At 49.4% G+C, this 13709-nt stretch overlaps 1 protein-coding gene across 1 annotated transcript in view; it reads left to right on the forward strand.

The window, feature by feature from the left end:
* LOC119965674 (collagen alpha-1(XXVIII) chain-like) overlaps nucleotides 1-13709 on the forward strand; it is a 318322-nt gene that overhangs the window by 234414 nt on the left and 70199 nt on the right. The window contains exon 22 of the mRNA XM_038796439.1: nucleotides 8930-8998. Coding sequence (XP_038652367.1) covers nucleotides 8930-8998 — 69 coding nt within the window. The remainder of the gene's footprint in view (nucleotides 1-8929; nucleotides 8999-13709) is intronic.

A 13709-nucleotide genomic window follows, 5' to 3' on the forward strand; every position in this document is an offset into this window, starting at 1 on the left:
CGTCTTCTCCGACTGCATGTGGCCAATCCTACTGACCAGCTCCTCCAACTCGATCGGCGCCCCCAGTCCCTCCACTGCTCCTCCTGCACCCTTAGAAATCGCAGCCTGTCCAAAAAATTCTCCATTCCCTCTCTCACAGCCGGCGGCTCCGACCGGTACAGTTCCCTATAGAAGTCCCTCATTGACCTCTGCCCCCTGCCGCACCACATTCCCATCTCTATCCTTCACTCCACCAATCTCTCTCGCCGCGTCCCGCTTACGCAGCTGGTGCGCCAGCATCCTGCTCGCCTTCTCTCCATACTCATAGACTGCTCCCTGCGCCTTCCTCCACTGTGTCTCCGGCTTTCTGGTGGTCAATAAATCAAACTTGGCCTGCAAGCTACGCAGTTCCCCCAGCAATCCCTCCTCCGGGGCCTCCGCGTACCTCCTATCCACACTTAACAGCTCCTCCACCAGTCTCTCCCTCTCCCTCCTCTCCCCCCTCTCCCTATGGGCTCGGATGGAGATCAGTTCCCCCCTAATCACTGCCTTCAGAGCCTCCCACACCATCCCCACCTGGACCTCCCAGTATTATTGACCTCGAGGTACCTCTCGATACATCCCCGAACCCTCCTACACACCTCCTCATCGGCCAACAACCCCACGTCCAGACGCCAAAGCGGGCGCTGGTCCCGCGCGTCCCCCATCTCCAGATCCACCCAATGCAGAGCATGGTCCAAAATCGCGATAGCCGAATATTCGGCCTCCTCCACCCTCGGGACCAGTCCCCTGCTCAGAACAAAGAAATCGATGCGAGAATAAACCCTGTGCACATGGGAGAAAAAGGAGTACTCCCGAGCCCTCGTCCTCCCGAACCTCCAGGGATCCATTCCTCCCATCTGGTCCATAAACCCCCTCAATACCTTGGCCGCCGCTGGCCTCCTGCCTGTCCTTGAACTAGAACGATCAAGTAGGGGAATCCAGCACCGTATTGAAGTCCCCCCCCATGATCAAGCCCCCCACCTCCAGGCCAGGAATGTGGCCCAACATACGCCTCATGAAACCAGCAACATCCCAATTCGGGGCGTACACATTAACCAACACCACCCTCTCCCCCTGCAGCTTACCGCTCACCATCACATATCAGCCGCCACTATCAGCCACAACCTCAGACGCCTCAAATGCCACCCTCTTCCCCACCAGGATCGCCACCCCCCGGTTCTTCGAGTCGGGCCCTGAGTGGAAAACCTGCCCACCCACCCCTTCCTCAGACGGACCTGGTCCGCCACCTTCAGGTGGGTCTCCTAGAGCATGGCCACGTCCGCCTTCAGATGCGAAAACACCCGGCCCGCTTAACCGGCCCATTGAACCCCCTCACGTTCCACATAATCAGCCGGATCAGGGGGCACCCCGCCCCCCCCTCCCCCGTCGACTAGCCATAACCCATCGACTGCTCGCCCCTGGCCATCACCAATTCGGCCCATTTCCCACGGCGATAGAACCTCACCCCCCCCCCCCCCCCCCCCCCCCCCCCCAGGCTAGGACCCCTCCTAGCCGCGACTCTCCCTCCACTGTATTCCCGTGAGCCAGCTGACTTCTGCTGACCCCGGCAGCTCCCGCTCTAACCCCGACCCCTCCCGATATGAGGTCCCCCCTCCTCCCCTGCATCAGCTCCTGGGCACCGCTTCAGCACGGGAAACCCGGTCTATTAACCACGTCCCTCACCACCAGCTCCACCCCCTCGTCCCGCAGCACGGGAAACCAGAGAAAAGCCCACGCTTTCACACTGCCCCACCCCACCAATGCAGCTCCCAAACCGCAGTCCCAACCAAACCACCAACTCCATACAAACAAAGACACAGATCAACCACAAACCCCAGTACCCCCCTTAGAACACAAAACCATAACTCACATCGTCTGAAAGCGAGAGAAAAAACAAAAACAAACAGAATAACGCGCTACAGCATAAACAATGATACATGAATAGAATAGAAAAACTCCCACAGCCCCCAATCTCTGGTTCAAGTCCAGCTTTTCAGCCTGCACAAAGGCCCACGCTTCCTCCGGGGATACAAAGTAGTGATGCCGGTCCTTGTAGGTGACCCACAGGCGCACAGGCGGCAACATGCCGAACTTCACCTGCTTTCCATGGAGCACCGCCTTCGTCCGGTTAAACCCAGCTCTCCGCTTGGCCACCTCCGCACTCCAGTCCTGGTAGATACGCACTACCGAATTCTCCCACTTACTGCTCCTCACCTTCTTGGCCCATCGGAGAACACACTCCCGCTGAACCGATGGAACCGCACCAGCACCGCCCGCGGGGGTTCAATCGCCATAGGCCGCCTGGCCAGCACTCTGTGGGCCCCCTCCAGCTCCAGGGACAGATGGAAGGATCCTGCCCCCACCAGCGAGTTCAACATCACAGCCACATAGGCCGGCAGGTCCGACTCCTCCAGCCCCTCCTCGAGGCCCAGGACCCACAGGTTCTTCCTCCGTGACCGAAGCTCCATCTCCTCAAACCGATCTTGCCACTTTTTATGAAGTGCCTCGTGTATCTCTACCTTCCCCACGAGGGCCAAAACCTCATCCTCATGCTCAGAGGCCTGCCGCTGCAACTCAAGTATCGCTGCACCCTGGGTTGTCTGGGTCTCCAGCAGCTTACTCGTCGTCACCTTCAGGGATTCCAACAACTCCTCTTTCAGCTCCGTGAAATAGCGCAGAAGGGCCGCCTGCTGCTCCTCAGCCCACTGCCTCCACTCCGCAGGGGCTCCACCGGCCGCCATTTTGTCCACCTTCCCCCGCTTTTCCAGGGGAGCTGCTGCCGTTTTTCTCCTCGTTCCACTTCGAGTCCGAACCATAAATCCCGGGGGGTTTTGCTCCAGACCCCTTTATCCACCGGGAATCGTCGAATCAGCGCCGTTTGGGGCCCTTAAAAGAGCCCACAAGTCCTTTTAAAGCGGGAGCTGCCGAACGTGCGGCTTAGCTCCGCATATCCGCAACCGGAAGTCACCTTCAGAGCATCCTATGTGCTCTCGTCCCACATACTCCTGATATTGGAGAACTCGACTGCCTCCCAAAGATACACAAAGCCAACACGCCTGGCCATCCCATCGTATCAGGCAACGGGGTCTCTGCAGGAGAACCCCTTTGGCTATGTCGAGGGCATCCTGAAACCCATCATACAAAGGACCCCCAGCTTCTGTCGTGACACTGTGGACTTCTTCCAGAAACTCAGCACCCATTGACCAGTTGAACCAGGAACACTCCTCGTCACTATGAATGTCTTGGCACTCTACACCAACATCCCCCATGACGATGGCTTTTCTGCAACAGCCTCAGTACTCAACACTGACAACTGCCAATCTCTAGACGCAAGCCTGCAACTCATATGCTTCATCCTGGACCACAATGTCTTCACCTTTGACAACCGGTTCTTCATCCAGACACATGGAACAGCCATAGGGACCAAGTTCGCACCACAATACACCAACATTTTCATACACCAGTTCAAGCAAGACCTCTTCGCTGCACAGGACCTTCAACAGACGCTATACACTAGATACTACAACCACATTTTCTTCCTTTGGACTCACAACTACAGAATGACATCAACAAGTTCCATCCCACCATCCAACTCACCATGGACTACTCTGCAGAACCGAACCAGTTGCATTCTTGGTCGACACCTTAGTACTTCACTATACCGCAAGCCCACCAATAAAGCTCACGATGCTCCACTACTCCAGCTTCCACCCTAAACATGTGAAAGAAGCCATCCCCTATGCATCCGACGATGCATCACAGCAAAAAACGCACCGACCTCCTCAGAAGATGAACACGGGACACGGCCAGCAGAGCACCTTTCGTTCGGTTCTTTCCCAGAGTGGAGTAACTACAACATCTTCTTTGGATCCTTCAATCTGTCTTTGGAGACGATGAACATTTCGCCAAGGCCATCCCCACACCTCCACTACTTGCCTTCAAACAACAGCCTAATCTCAAACAGATCATTGTTTGAAGCAAACTACCTAGCCTTCAGGAGAACAGCGACCACGACACCAAACAACCCTGCCATGGCAACCTCTGCAAGACATGCCGGATCATTGACATGGATACTACCATCACACGTGAGAACACCACCCACCAGGTACACGGTACATACTCATGCGACTCGGCCAACGTTGTCTACCTCAAGACGCTGCAGGAAAGGATGTCCCGAGGTGTGGTACATCAGCGAGACCACGCTGACGCTGCGACAACGGATGAACAGATATTGCGCAACAATCGCCAGGTAGGAATGTTCCCTTCCAGTCGCGGAACACTTCAGCAGTCAAGGACATTCAGCCTCCGACTGTCGGGTAAACATTCTCCAAGGCGGCCTTCAAGACAAATGACAATGCAGAATCGCTGAGCAGAAACTGGTAGCCAAGTTCCGCACAAATGAGGACAACCTAAACCGGGACCTTGGATTCATGTCGCCTTACATGTAACCCCCACTATACTGCCCCGGTTTGTAGAATCCTACTAACTGTCCTGGCTTGAGACTATTCACACCTCAATGGCCTGTGATTATCCCTCACTCCACTCACACAGTTTGTTGTACCTGTAAAGCCTCGCATTTCAACCATTCTTCACATCCCAATCTGTAATTGTGTCTCTCCTATATATACTGTGTTTATGAACCTGCCTCCACTTCACCTAAGGAAGGAGCTGTGCTCCGAAAGCTAGTGATTTCAAATAAACCTATTGGATTTTAACCTGGCGTTGTGAGACTTCTTATTGTGCCCACCCCAGCCCAACGCCGGCATCTCCACATCAAGAAAAATAAAGCAATTGTGGTTCATAAAAGGCAGTGTCTTGCCAATCTAGCTTACTGGTTTTCTTTGAAAGTTTAACAAAGGAATTTGACAGTGTTCAAGTAGTAGATGTGATTTACTTTGATTTCAGTAAGGCATTTAATAAAATTATTCTGAAAGGCTTGTTATTGAAAATAAAGAAAGGAGGAATCAGGAAGAACATTTTAAAATGGATTTATAATTGGTTGATCAATGGAACCTGGGGTAGTGGTTTAACAATCACCTTGCAGGTTATTGACAGTTGGGTCTGACAGGGTATAGAAACGTAGAAAATAGGAGCAGGAGGAGGCCATTCGGTCCTTTGAGTCTGCTCCGCCATTTATTATGATCATGGCTGATCATCCAACTCAATAGTCTAATCCTCCCTGCCCCCCATATCCTTTGATCCCCTTCGCCCAAAGTGTTCCATCTACTGCTTCTTGAAAAGATAACAATGTTTTGGCCTCAACTATTTCCTGTGGTAATGAATTCCACAAGCTCACCACTCTCTGGGTGAAGAAATATCTCCTCATCTCTGTCCAAAATGGTCTGCCTTCTTTCCTCAGACTGTATCTTTTGGGACCTCTGTTGTTTAATATTTTTTACACATGATCTGGAGCTAGGAGTCACAAGAACAGTGGCTGAATTTGATGATACAAAGCTAACGAAGGTGGTAGAATACAAAGCTGAACCGGAATAACCAACAGAAATATTGGAAGATACTTGGGAATTGGGCAGACAGGTGCCAGATGAAAATCAATGTAGAGAAATGCCATGAGGTTAAAAATTTCAGAAGATATCATTATGGATATAGAAACAAAATAATGTACACCTATAATTGAAGAGCTAGGTTGATTGAGAATAAATTGAAGCTATCACAACAATGCTTGGCAAAAATAAGCAAAGCAAGTCATATGTTGGGCTATCTTGAAAAGTCACTATTGAGTTAAATACAAGTATTCCCCATTTAAAGTGCATTCTTGACCTATTTGATAAATAAATTGCACAAATAGCCGACTTGAGTCACTGTCAATGTGGAGTTTGCACGTTCTCCCCGTGTCTGCATGGGTTTCCTTCGGGTGCTCCGGTTTCCTCTCACAGTCCAAAGATGTGCAGGTTGGGTGGATCGGCCATGCTAAATTGCCCTTCGTGTCCAAAAAGGTGGGGTGGGGTTACTGGGTTACAGGGGTGGGGTGGAGTTACGGGTTTAGGTAGGGTGCTCTTTCCATGGGCCAGTGCAGACTTAATGGGCTGAATGGCCTCCTTCTGCAATGTAAATTCTATGATTCTATGACAGCACTGCCACATTTTTGTTTTACTATGGTTACTGAGCATGATCAATCTTTTTAAAAAGCAAGCTGCTCCTACTCAGCAGCATCCTCCTGATCATCCCAGTCCATATCCTTCCCACTCACCATCTTCCTCCTGGCCTTCTTGCTTAATATCGCCCCCATTCACCACCTTCCTCCCTCACCCTCCCACTCAATATCCCTCCAACTCACCATCTTCCTCCTGACCTCCCGCTTAATATCCCCCCCCCACTCAACACCTTCCTCCCTCACCGTACTACTCCATATCCCTCAAACTCACCATCTTCCTCCCTGACCCCCAGTCAGTATCCCTGCCACTCACCACCTTTCTCCCCAGCTCTCCTGCTCAATATCCCTTCCACTCACTACCTTCCTCCTGATCCTCCCAGTTGGTATCTTCCCCACTTTGCCATCTTCACAGAATAATGAAGTGTAGAAGAGCCCCTTCGGCCCATCGGATCTGCACCAACACACGTAAAATACCTGACCTTTGTAAGCGGCATCGAAAGGAGTCCACACCATGTTGTAAAGAAAAACAAAACTTATTTTTATTTAACACGTTAACTATTTACACAGCTCCAGGAGTTCCTTACTGGGCAGTCTCTCATCAGTGCCTGACTGGCTAACTCTATTTTTACAAAGGCACATGGCCTTAGTTAAGAATCCCCTGCCCCCTAATCGGGGGAGCTCGATTCTGCAAGCTCCACAGGATAGTGAATCATCCCTACCACCTAAGACCCATGCGGGTTATAACACTGATCTACCTACCTAATTCCATTTGCCAGCACTTGGCCAAGAGCCTTGAATGTTAAGATGTGCCAAGTGCTCATCCAGGTACTTTTTAAAGGATGTGAGGCAACTTGTCCCCTCATGACTGACCCTTCAACTCAGGAGAACAGCTGCTCCCTATCCATCCTGTCCATGCTCCTCATAAGTAGGGGCTGGTTTAGCTCAGTCAGCTAAATCGCTAGCTTTTAAAGCAGACCAAGCAGGCCAGCAGCACGGTTCAATTCCCGTACCAGCCTCCCCAGACAGGCGCCGGAATGTGGCGACTAGGGGCTTTTCACAGTAACTTCATTGAAGCCTACTCGTGACAATAAGCGATTTCCATTTCCATTCCATCTTGTACACCTCGATCAGGTCACCCCTCAGTCTTCTCTGCTCCAGTGAAAATAGCCCAAGCCTATCCAACCTCTCTTCATATATTAAATGTTCTATCCCAGGTAACATCCTGATGAAGCTCCTCTTTACCCCTTCCAATGCAATCGCATCCTTCCTATAATGTGGTGACCAGAAATGCACATAGTACTCCAGCTGTGGCCTCAACAAAGTTCATTACAACTCCAACATGACCTCCCTGCTTTTGTAATCTCTGCTTTGATTGATAAAGGCATACATACATTTTTCACCACCCTATTAACCTGCCCTTCTGCCTTTGGAGATCTATAGACAAAGACGTCAAGGTCCCTTTGTTGCTCGGTACTTCCCAATGTCATCTTCCAGCCTGACCCTCCCACTTGTTGCCTCACATGTTTGCTGGCTGTTTCACCTGCTAACCCTCTCAAATGTAAACTGACCTCTCTGGTTGTTAGTTGTAAACAGACTCTCTGTGTCTGAGGGTGCTGGCAATTATATATCATTTGCCCAGTCACCTGCATCTCATAACCCCATTTAAAATTTCACCTCATTATGCCTTTTGAATGCTGGCTACTGCTGTTGCGAGGCAATTTTCTACCTGTTATTGAGCAGACCAATGACACCGGTTGCTGGGCAGATTGCATCCATGCATACTTTGTTATATTCATGTTACTGCTATTACGAGGCAGATTTCTATCTGTTGCTGGGCAGATCCATGACAGTCACAAGGCAGTCAAAAGGATTTACTGTAGAAATTGCAGATTGTGAGCATTATCCACCTTTATTAGATGTTTTCCCATGGGAAATTTATTTTCATCCAGCACATTATCATTTAGCATGCTCTTTTCTAGGAACACATGAGGAGTGCTTAGAATAATGTAAACAGTTCCAATCGCATTAGTATGAAAAGGAACTTTTAGCTTTGAACTGACAATTAAGAGAGCAACTAGAATGATTGAAGGGATGGAAGAGATATGATGTAATTAGGCATATTCCGATTGGAAAGATGATGGTCAAGGAAATATTAAAGACCTGTTCAGCTGTCAAATCTGCCAGCGCTGTCCATAAAGTGTCAAAACTGTCAAAGAGCTTCCCAAGGATACTAGGTGTGTTGGCATGAAGAAGATAAGAGGAAAGGGTGGTGGATGTGGGGCATGAGTTGGCATGGGGCATGCAGACCACAGTGGTGGGTACAGGGACCTAAGTTGGCATAAAGGGTATGGAGGGCATGGGGACGGGTGGGGGGCATATGTTGGCATAGGTTTGAATGGATGGAGAATAGGGAGTTTGTCGGGGGAGGTGGGGGTGAGGGGTGGGGGCAGGAGGGATGTTCTTTGTTTTATTTATTTAAATATGGTGCTGACCTTATGCCCAGCCCACCTTTGCATTGAAAGACATTTTTAAAGCACCAGTTTGGCACTGCAGAAATTCTCCCAACTCTGTGAACCTGAACTCGACCTGCCTTCTATAAAGATTCCATTCTCCCAATTTCTCAATTCTGATGAAAGATCACTGACCTGAAAAGTTGAATAATGTTGTCTCTCGACAAGCTAAAAGACCTACTGAGTACTTCCATCACTTTTTCTCTTTTTGCTTCTATCTTGTAAAGTTAACCAATGCAAATTTTGAGGAACATTGTAAAATCGAGTACATTTTTTCTAATTTCAGGGGGAACCTGGGCTCCGTGGCCATGTTGGCTTTCCAGGGCCAGTGGGAAAAGGATTTCCTGGGCCAAAGGTAAGACAAAATCTAAAGCATTAAAATACTGGCAGAGTATAACAAATATGAATATATAGTAAACAACAGAAGATAATATGGGTCCGTTTAAACTCCAAGTTCAGTTTTGTGGACATTGGAACTAAGCAGATACTTGAAAAAGAATTGTCACTGTTTTCTTAAGTTGAGACTTGAAGTTGAAATCTAAAGGCCATGGTGAACACATCAAAATGGCGGCAGTTCTCATTTGAATTTACCTAAGTAAATAGGACCTCAGAGAGGAGGATGGTCCATGCCCCAGTCAAACCCCTTGAATTTAAGTTGGTGGGTGAAGGATGGATTTAGGGGGAAAGGCAAAGTTGAACTAAGTTTGATCTCGGTGGGGGGGACCTCCATCAGAATGTCCCTTCTGGCGGAGGGAACCACCCCTTAGAGCCCGATGATCTCCAGAGCCCCTCTTCCCTCCCAACCCCCTGAGATTCCGATTGCACCCTCATGAACACCCCTCCCAGGTCCGCCCCCTACACCGACTCACTTACCTTTCCTCCGGTTCCCGGCACTTAGTTCCAGGTTGCTAGATGATGTGCCTCTTCTGGCCACTCCAGCTCTACTCCTGGAATGACTGGAGATTTGCCCAACTCTCCAAGGCAGGACTTCCTCATTGTGACAGGAAGAACGTGGAGTGACATTGGGCCTGCTGGAGTCTTTAGATGGTGGGAGCTGTCCTGGAAATTCTGGCCAAGGTGGTTCTGTGGATAGTCCACAGAACAAACTTGGCAATTTAAAATAAAAGCTCTGCACCAGATTGGAGTCACGTTGTATATGATATAAATTCAAAGGGTGTGAAACAATTTACTCAAGGTGATCTCACAGTTCTCTATTTATGAACTAAATCCCAATCTGTTTCTTCAGTTATATTACCACTTCCATGTTGAGAAGAACCCAAACATTTTACTTCCATTTAAAACTCACCATATAACAGCAAACTTGCATACCACAGACAGATCATCACTTATTCTGTCTACTGGGCTATCGACAATCAATCGGCTATATCTTGTGGGCAGCATGGTAGCATGGTGGTTAGCATAAATGCTTCACAGCTCCAGGGTCCCAGGTTCGATTCCCGGCTGGGTCACTGTCTGTGTGGAGTCTGCACATCCTCCCCATGTGTGCGTGGATTTCCTCCGGGTGCTCCGGTTTCCTCCCACAGTCCAAAGATGTGCGGGTTAGGTGGATTGGCCATGCTAAATTGCCCGTAGTGTCCTAAAATGTAAGGTTAAGGGGGGGGAGTGTGTTGGGTTACGCGTATAGGGTGGATACGTGGGTTTGAGTAGGGTGATCATGGCTCAGCACAACATCGAGCGCCGAAGGGCCTGTTCTGTGCTGTACTGTTCTATGTTCTATCTTCAGTGCGAGGCTTTAGTTCTGATTAGAATTTTTGGACAAGTAACAGATAGCGTATTGTATTATATGGAATTACTGGGGCATTGCATACAGTGAATCAGAGAGCACTCAGTTTTATAATAACACTAACTTGTACCATGCAGAACACAGGAGAGTTATACCCAATAATGTGCAAGATGTAAAATTAAGTCCTGTGATATTCTATAGATGTTACAGCACAGAGGCAGACCATTTGCCCCCAACTGGTCCATGCATGTATTTATATGCACGAGCCTGTACACAATATTGTTCTTGGATAAAAACTTTTTGGCCATATTTTCTACTTGTGTGGTCCTGGCATTGAGCCTTACCCATCTGGAGTGCATATAGTAAATTGTACATATTTAGGTCAAGATCTTTCCATCCAGGGTCTGGAAGCACACAAGTGCCTCTGGCACTTTCCCATAGTTGGAGGAGTGATATATATATATAGATAGCACGAGGGGTCAGAATCCCCAATTTGATGTAATGTTTGATAGAATATTCTTTAATTTTAAATAAAATCTATCACATTCTGAACTCTTGCTATCCTGTCAAGATGTGTTCAATCTCTTTAATGCATTTTTGAAGAGATTTTTTTAAAGGTATGTACAACTATTGGTATCGTCTGAATTATGTTCAAAAGATAGTCAGAAGACTTCACAATGCATCTATTGTAAAATGTCAAAACTTGTTCTTGTGCATCCACAATTATTCTATTTTTCATATTTTAGGATGAATATCATCTAAGTAATATATTTACAGTGCTCTAATAATGGCTACATTCATGGGGAAAGATTTTTTTAAAAGTTGGGCTCCAGTTAGAGGATAGAAGGCATACAATTCAATGCCACTGGCCTCCATGGCAGTTCCCCACCACAATCCCAGCCGTGAACCATTTTGAAAGAGATTGAGGACAATCTTTCTGCACAGAGGACAATTGAGGCCCTTCGGTGGTCAATTGAGGGCCATTAAGACCTTCCCATCACTATTATTCTTCAACCAGAAGTGGGAGTACCTCCAGCACGTTCAGAGATGGCCCAGTAAAATCTGGGTGCCTCGCTGTGTGCTCAAGTGGGGTGGCTTCCTAGTCAGACACCCTCTGGCCCACAGACATCCCCCACTCGTAGCAAGGGTCATCCTGGTCAAAAGACCCACCTTTCCCTTACCACAGCTACCACTACCACTACCAACAACATTGCCTTTCATTAGTACCAGGGCCTCCATGATGATGCTCTGGCCGGGGGAAAACTCCCAACAGTGGCCACCACCCAGAGATGGGATGTCATCCCTTAAGCAAAACTAAGGAGCTGGTCATTGACTTCAGGAAGCATACAAACCCCTGTCTGCATCAATGGTGCCAAGGTGGAGATAGTTAACAGTTTCAAATTCCTAGATATGCACATCACCAACAATCTGTCCTGTTCCACCCACGTCGATGCTACGACCAAGAAAGCACAACAGCGCCTATACTTCCTCAAGAAACTAAGGAAATGGGGCATGTCCACAATGACTCTTACCAACTTTTACAGATGCACCATAGAAAGCATCCTATCTGGCTGCATCACAGCCTGGTATGGCAACTGATCGGCCCAAGACCGTAAGAAACAACAGAGAGTCGTGAATACAGCCCAGTACATCACGTAAACCCAACTCCCATCCATTGACTCTGTCTGCACATCGTGCTTCCTAAATCCTATGTTCCAAACTGCTCCTTACTGCCACATAGACAAGGTAGGCATCCATTACCAATGACAGTTAGGGTCCCCTCATCCCTGAGTTACTTTGCTTCCAGCTTTTTCCAGAGGCCAGCTAGTGACATCTTCAGGATCTGTCAGTTAAGTCTTCGAGATATCTTCCAGTATCCAAGCAGATTATATGGATGGCTCCTCAAAAGATATAGCTGGTGACACCTGTGAGGAATCCCAGCTCTGATGCACAGGGAAAATACAACAGAAGTCACAAGAGCCCAAGGATGGTCTTTGAGCTAGTGTTGGGCTGCGGAAGATGCACTTCTGCTGCCTTGACTGATCATGGGCACCAATTAGTATGCACCAGCAAAGGTGTTACGAATGATAGTGTCTACTCTGCCTTGTACAGCATAGAGCTGCAGAGAAGACTGGACCTGCAGGAAAAGCAAGGCAAAATCCATACTGCATTTTCAGATGGGGAGGAGGTGTAGAAGGAGGAGGAGCCTCATGTACCTAGGGTCCCTGCAATCACTCCAAGCTGCCAGAAATTTCCAGGACAGCCTCAGACAAGCAAGCTTCAGGGTGCAATTCTCCCAAAAAATGACGAAGGACACGGGGCACTATCTCCATTTGGGAGACAAAGGTGGGATTCTCCGCTTGCCGTCGCCAAAATCGTACTCGACGATCGGGCGGAGAATCCCTTTCGACGCCGAAATCGGGGGCGGCACCTGTTTTCAGATGCTCTGCCCCCTCCCAAATGGCATAATCGGTGAGTACGCCGCACACCATTGGGATGGCCTCAGGATGTCACCTGAAGGCCCTCCCCCAATGCTCCGCCCCCGATGGATCGACTTCCCGACACCATGGGACACGTGTGCTCTGAGTTGTCATCATGGCGGTTGCAGACTGTGTCCCGCACCGCCACAGTCGGAGGGGGAGAGCCATTCCGCTGGCATGGGGGGGGGGGGGCTTCGGCAGGGTTGGGCAGACTGCTCCGGGGGTGGCAAAGGAGTTACAGGGGGGGCACTATCTGGCAGGCCAGGTCCACGCGCGGCCGGCACCATGTTCTACAGCACGGCCTCTGCTGGTTTTCGCTGTGTGCATGCATAGCCACGGACCTGGCAATTATTCGACCTTTTTTGCCAGGGGTTTTACATGACCCGGCTGCTCGCCCCCCACTGGGTGGAGAATCGGTGCGGGGGCGGCACTGACTTTTTCATTGTAAAACTAGACACTTCGTCCGGACATAGCCTCAAAATCGGAGAATCCAGCCCTAAGTTCTCCTGCCGGAGTAGGGCCAACTCCATCTCCTCCTGTGCTAGGCTAACCCGGCCAACCACACCCACATGGTCTGGGCACGCCCCAGATTTGGCGGGTTGTGTACAGCCTTCTTCGAGGCGATGTCCAAGGTTGTGGGGGTGAGGGTGGAGCCATGCCCAAGAGTGGCAGTCTTCGGGGTATCGGACCAGCCAGTCAGTCATATGGGGAAGAGGGCCGTGCCTGGCTTTTGCTTCCCTAATTGCACGGCAGAGAATCCGGCTCAGCTGGCCATCGGCAGCACCACCCACAGCTGGTTTGGTTTGGTTTGGTTTATTGCCACGTGGACCGAGGTACAGTGA

This window comes from Scyliorhinus canicula, chromosome 5, assembly GCF_902713615.1.
Source record: "Scyliorhinus canicula chromosome 5, sScyCan1.1, whole genome shotgun sequence".
Classification (NCBI taxonomy): domain Eukaryota; kingdom Metazoa; phylum Chordata; class Chondrichthyes; order Carcharhiniformes; family Scyliorhinidae; genus Scyliorhinus; species Scyliorhinus canicula.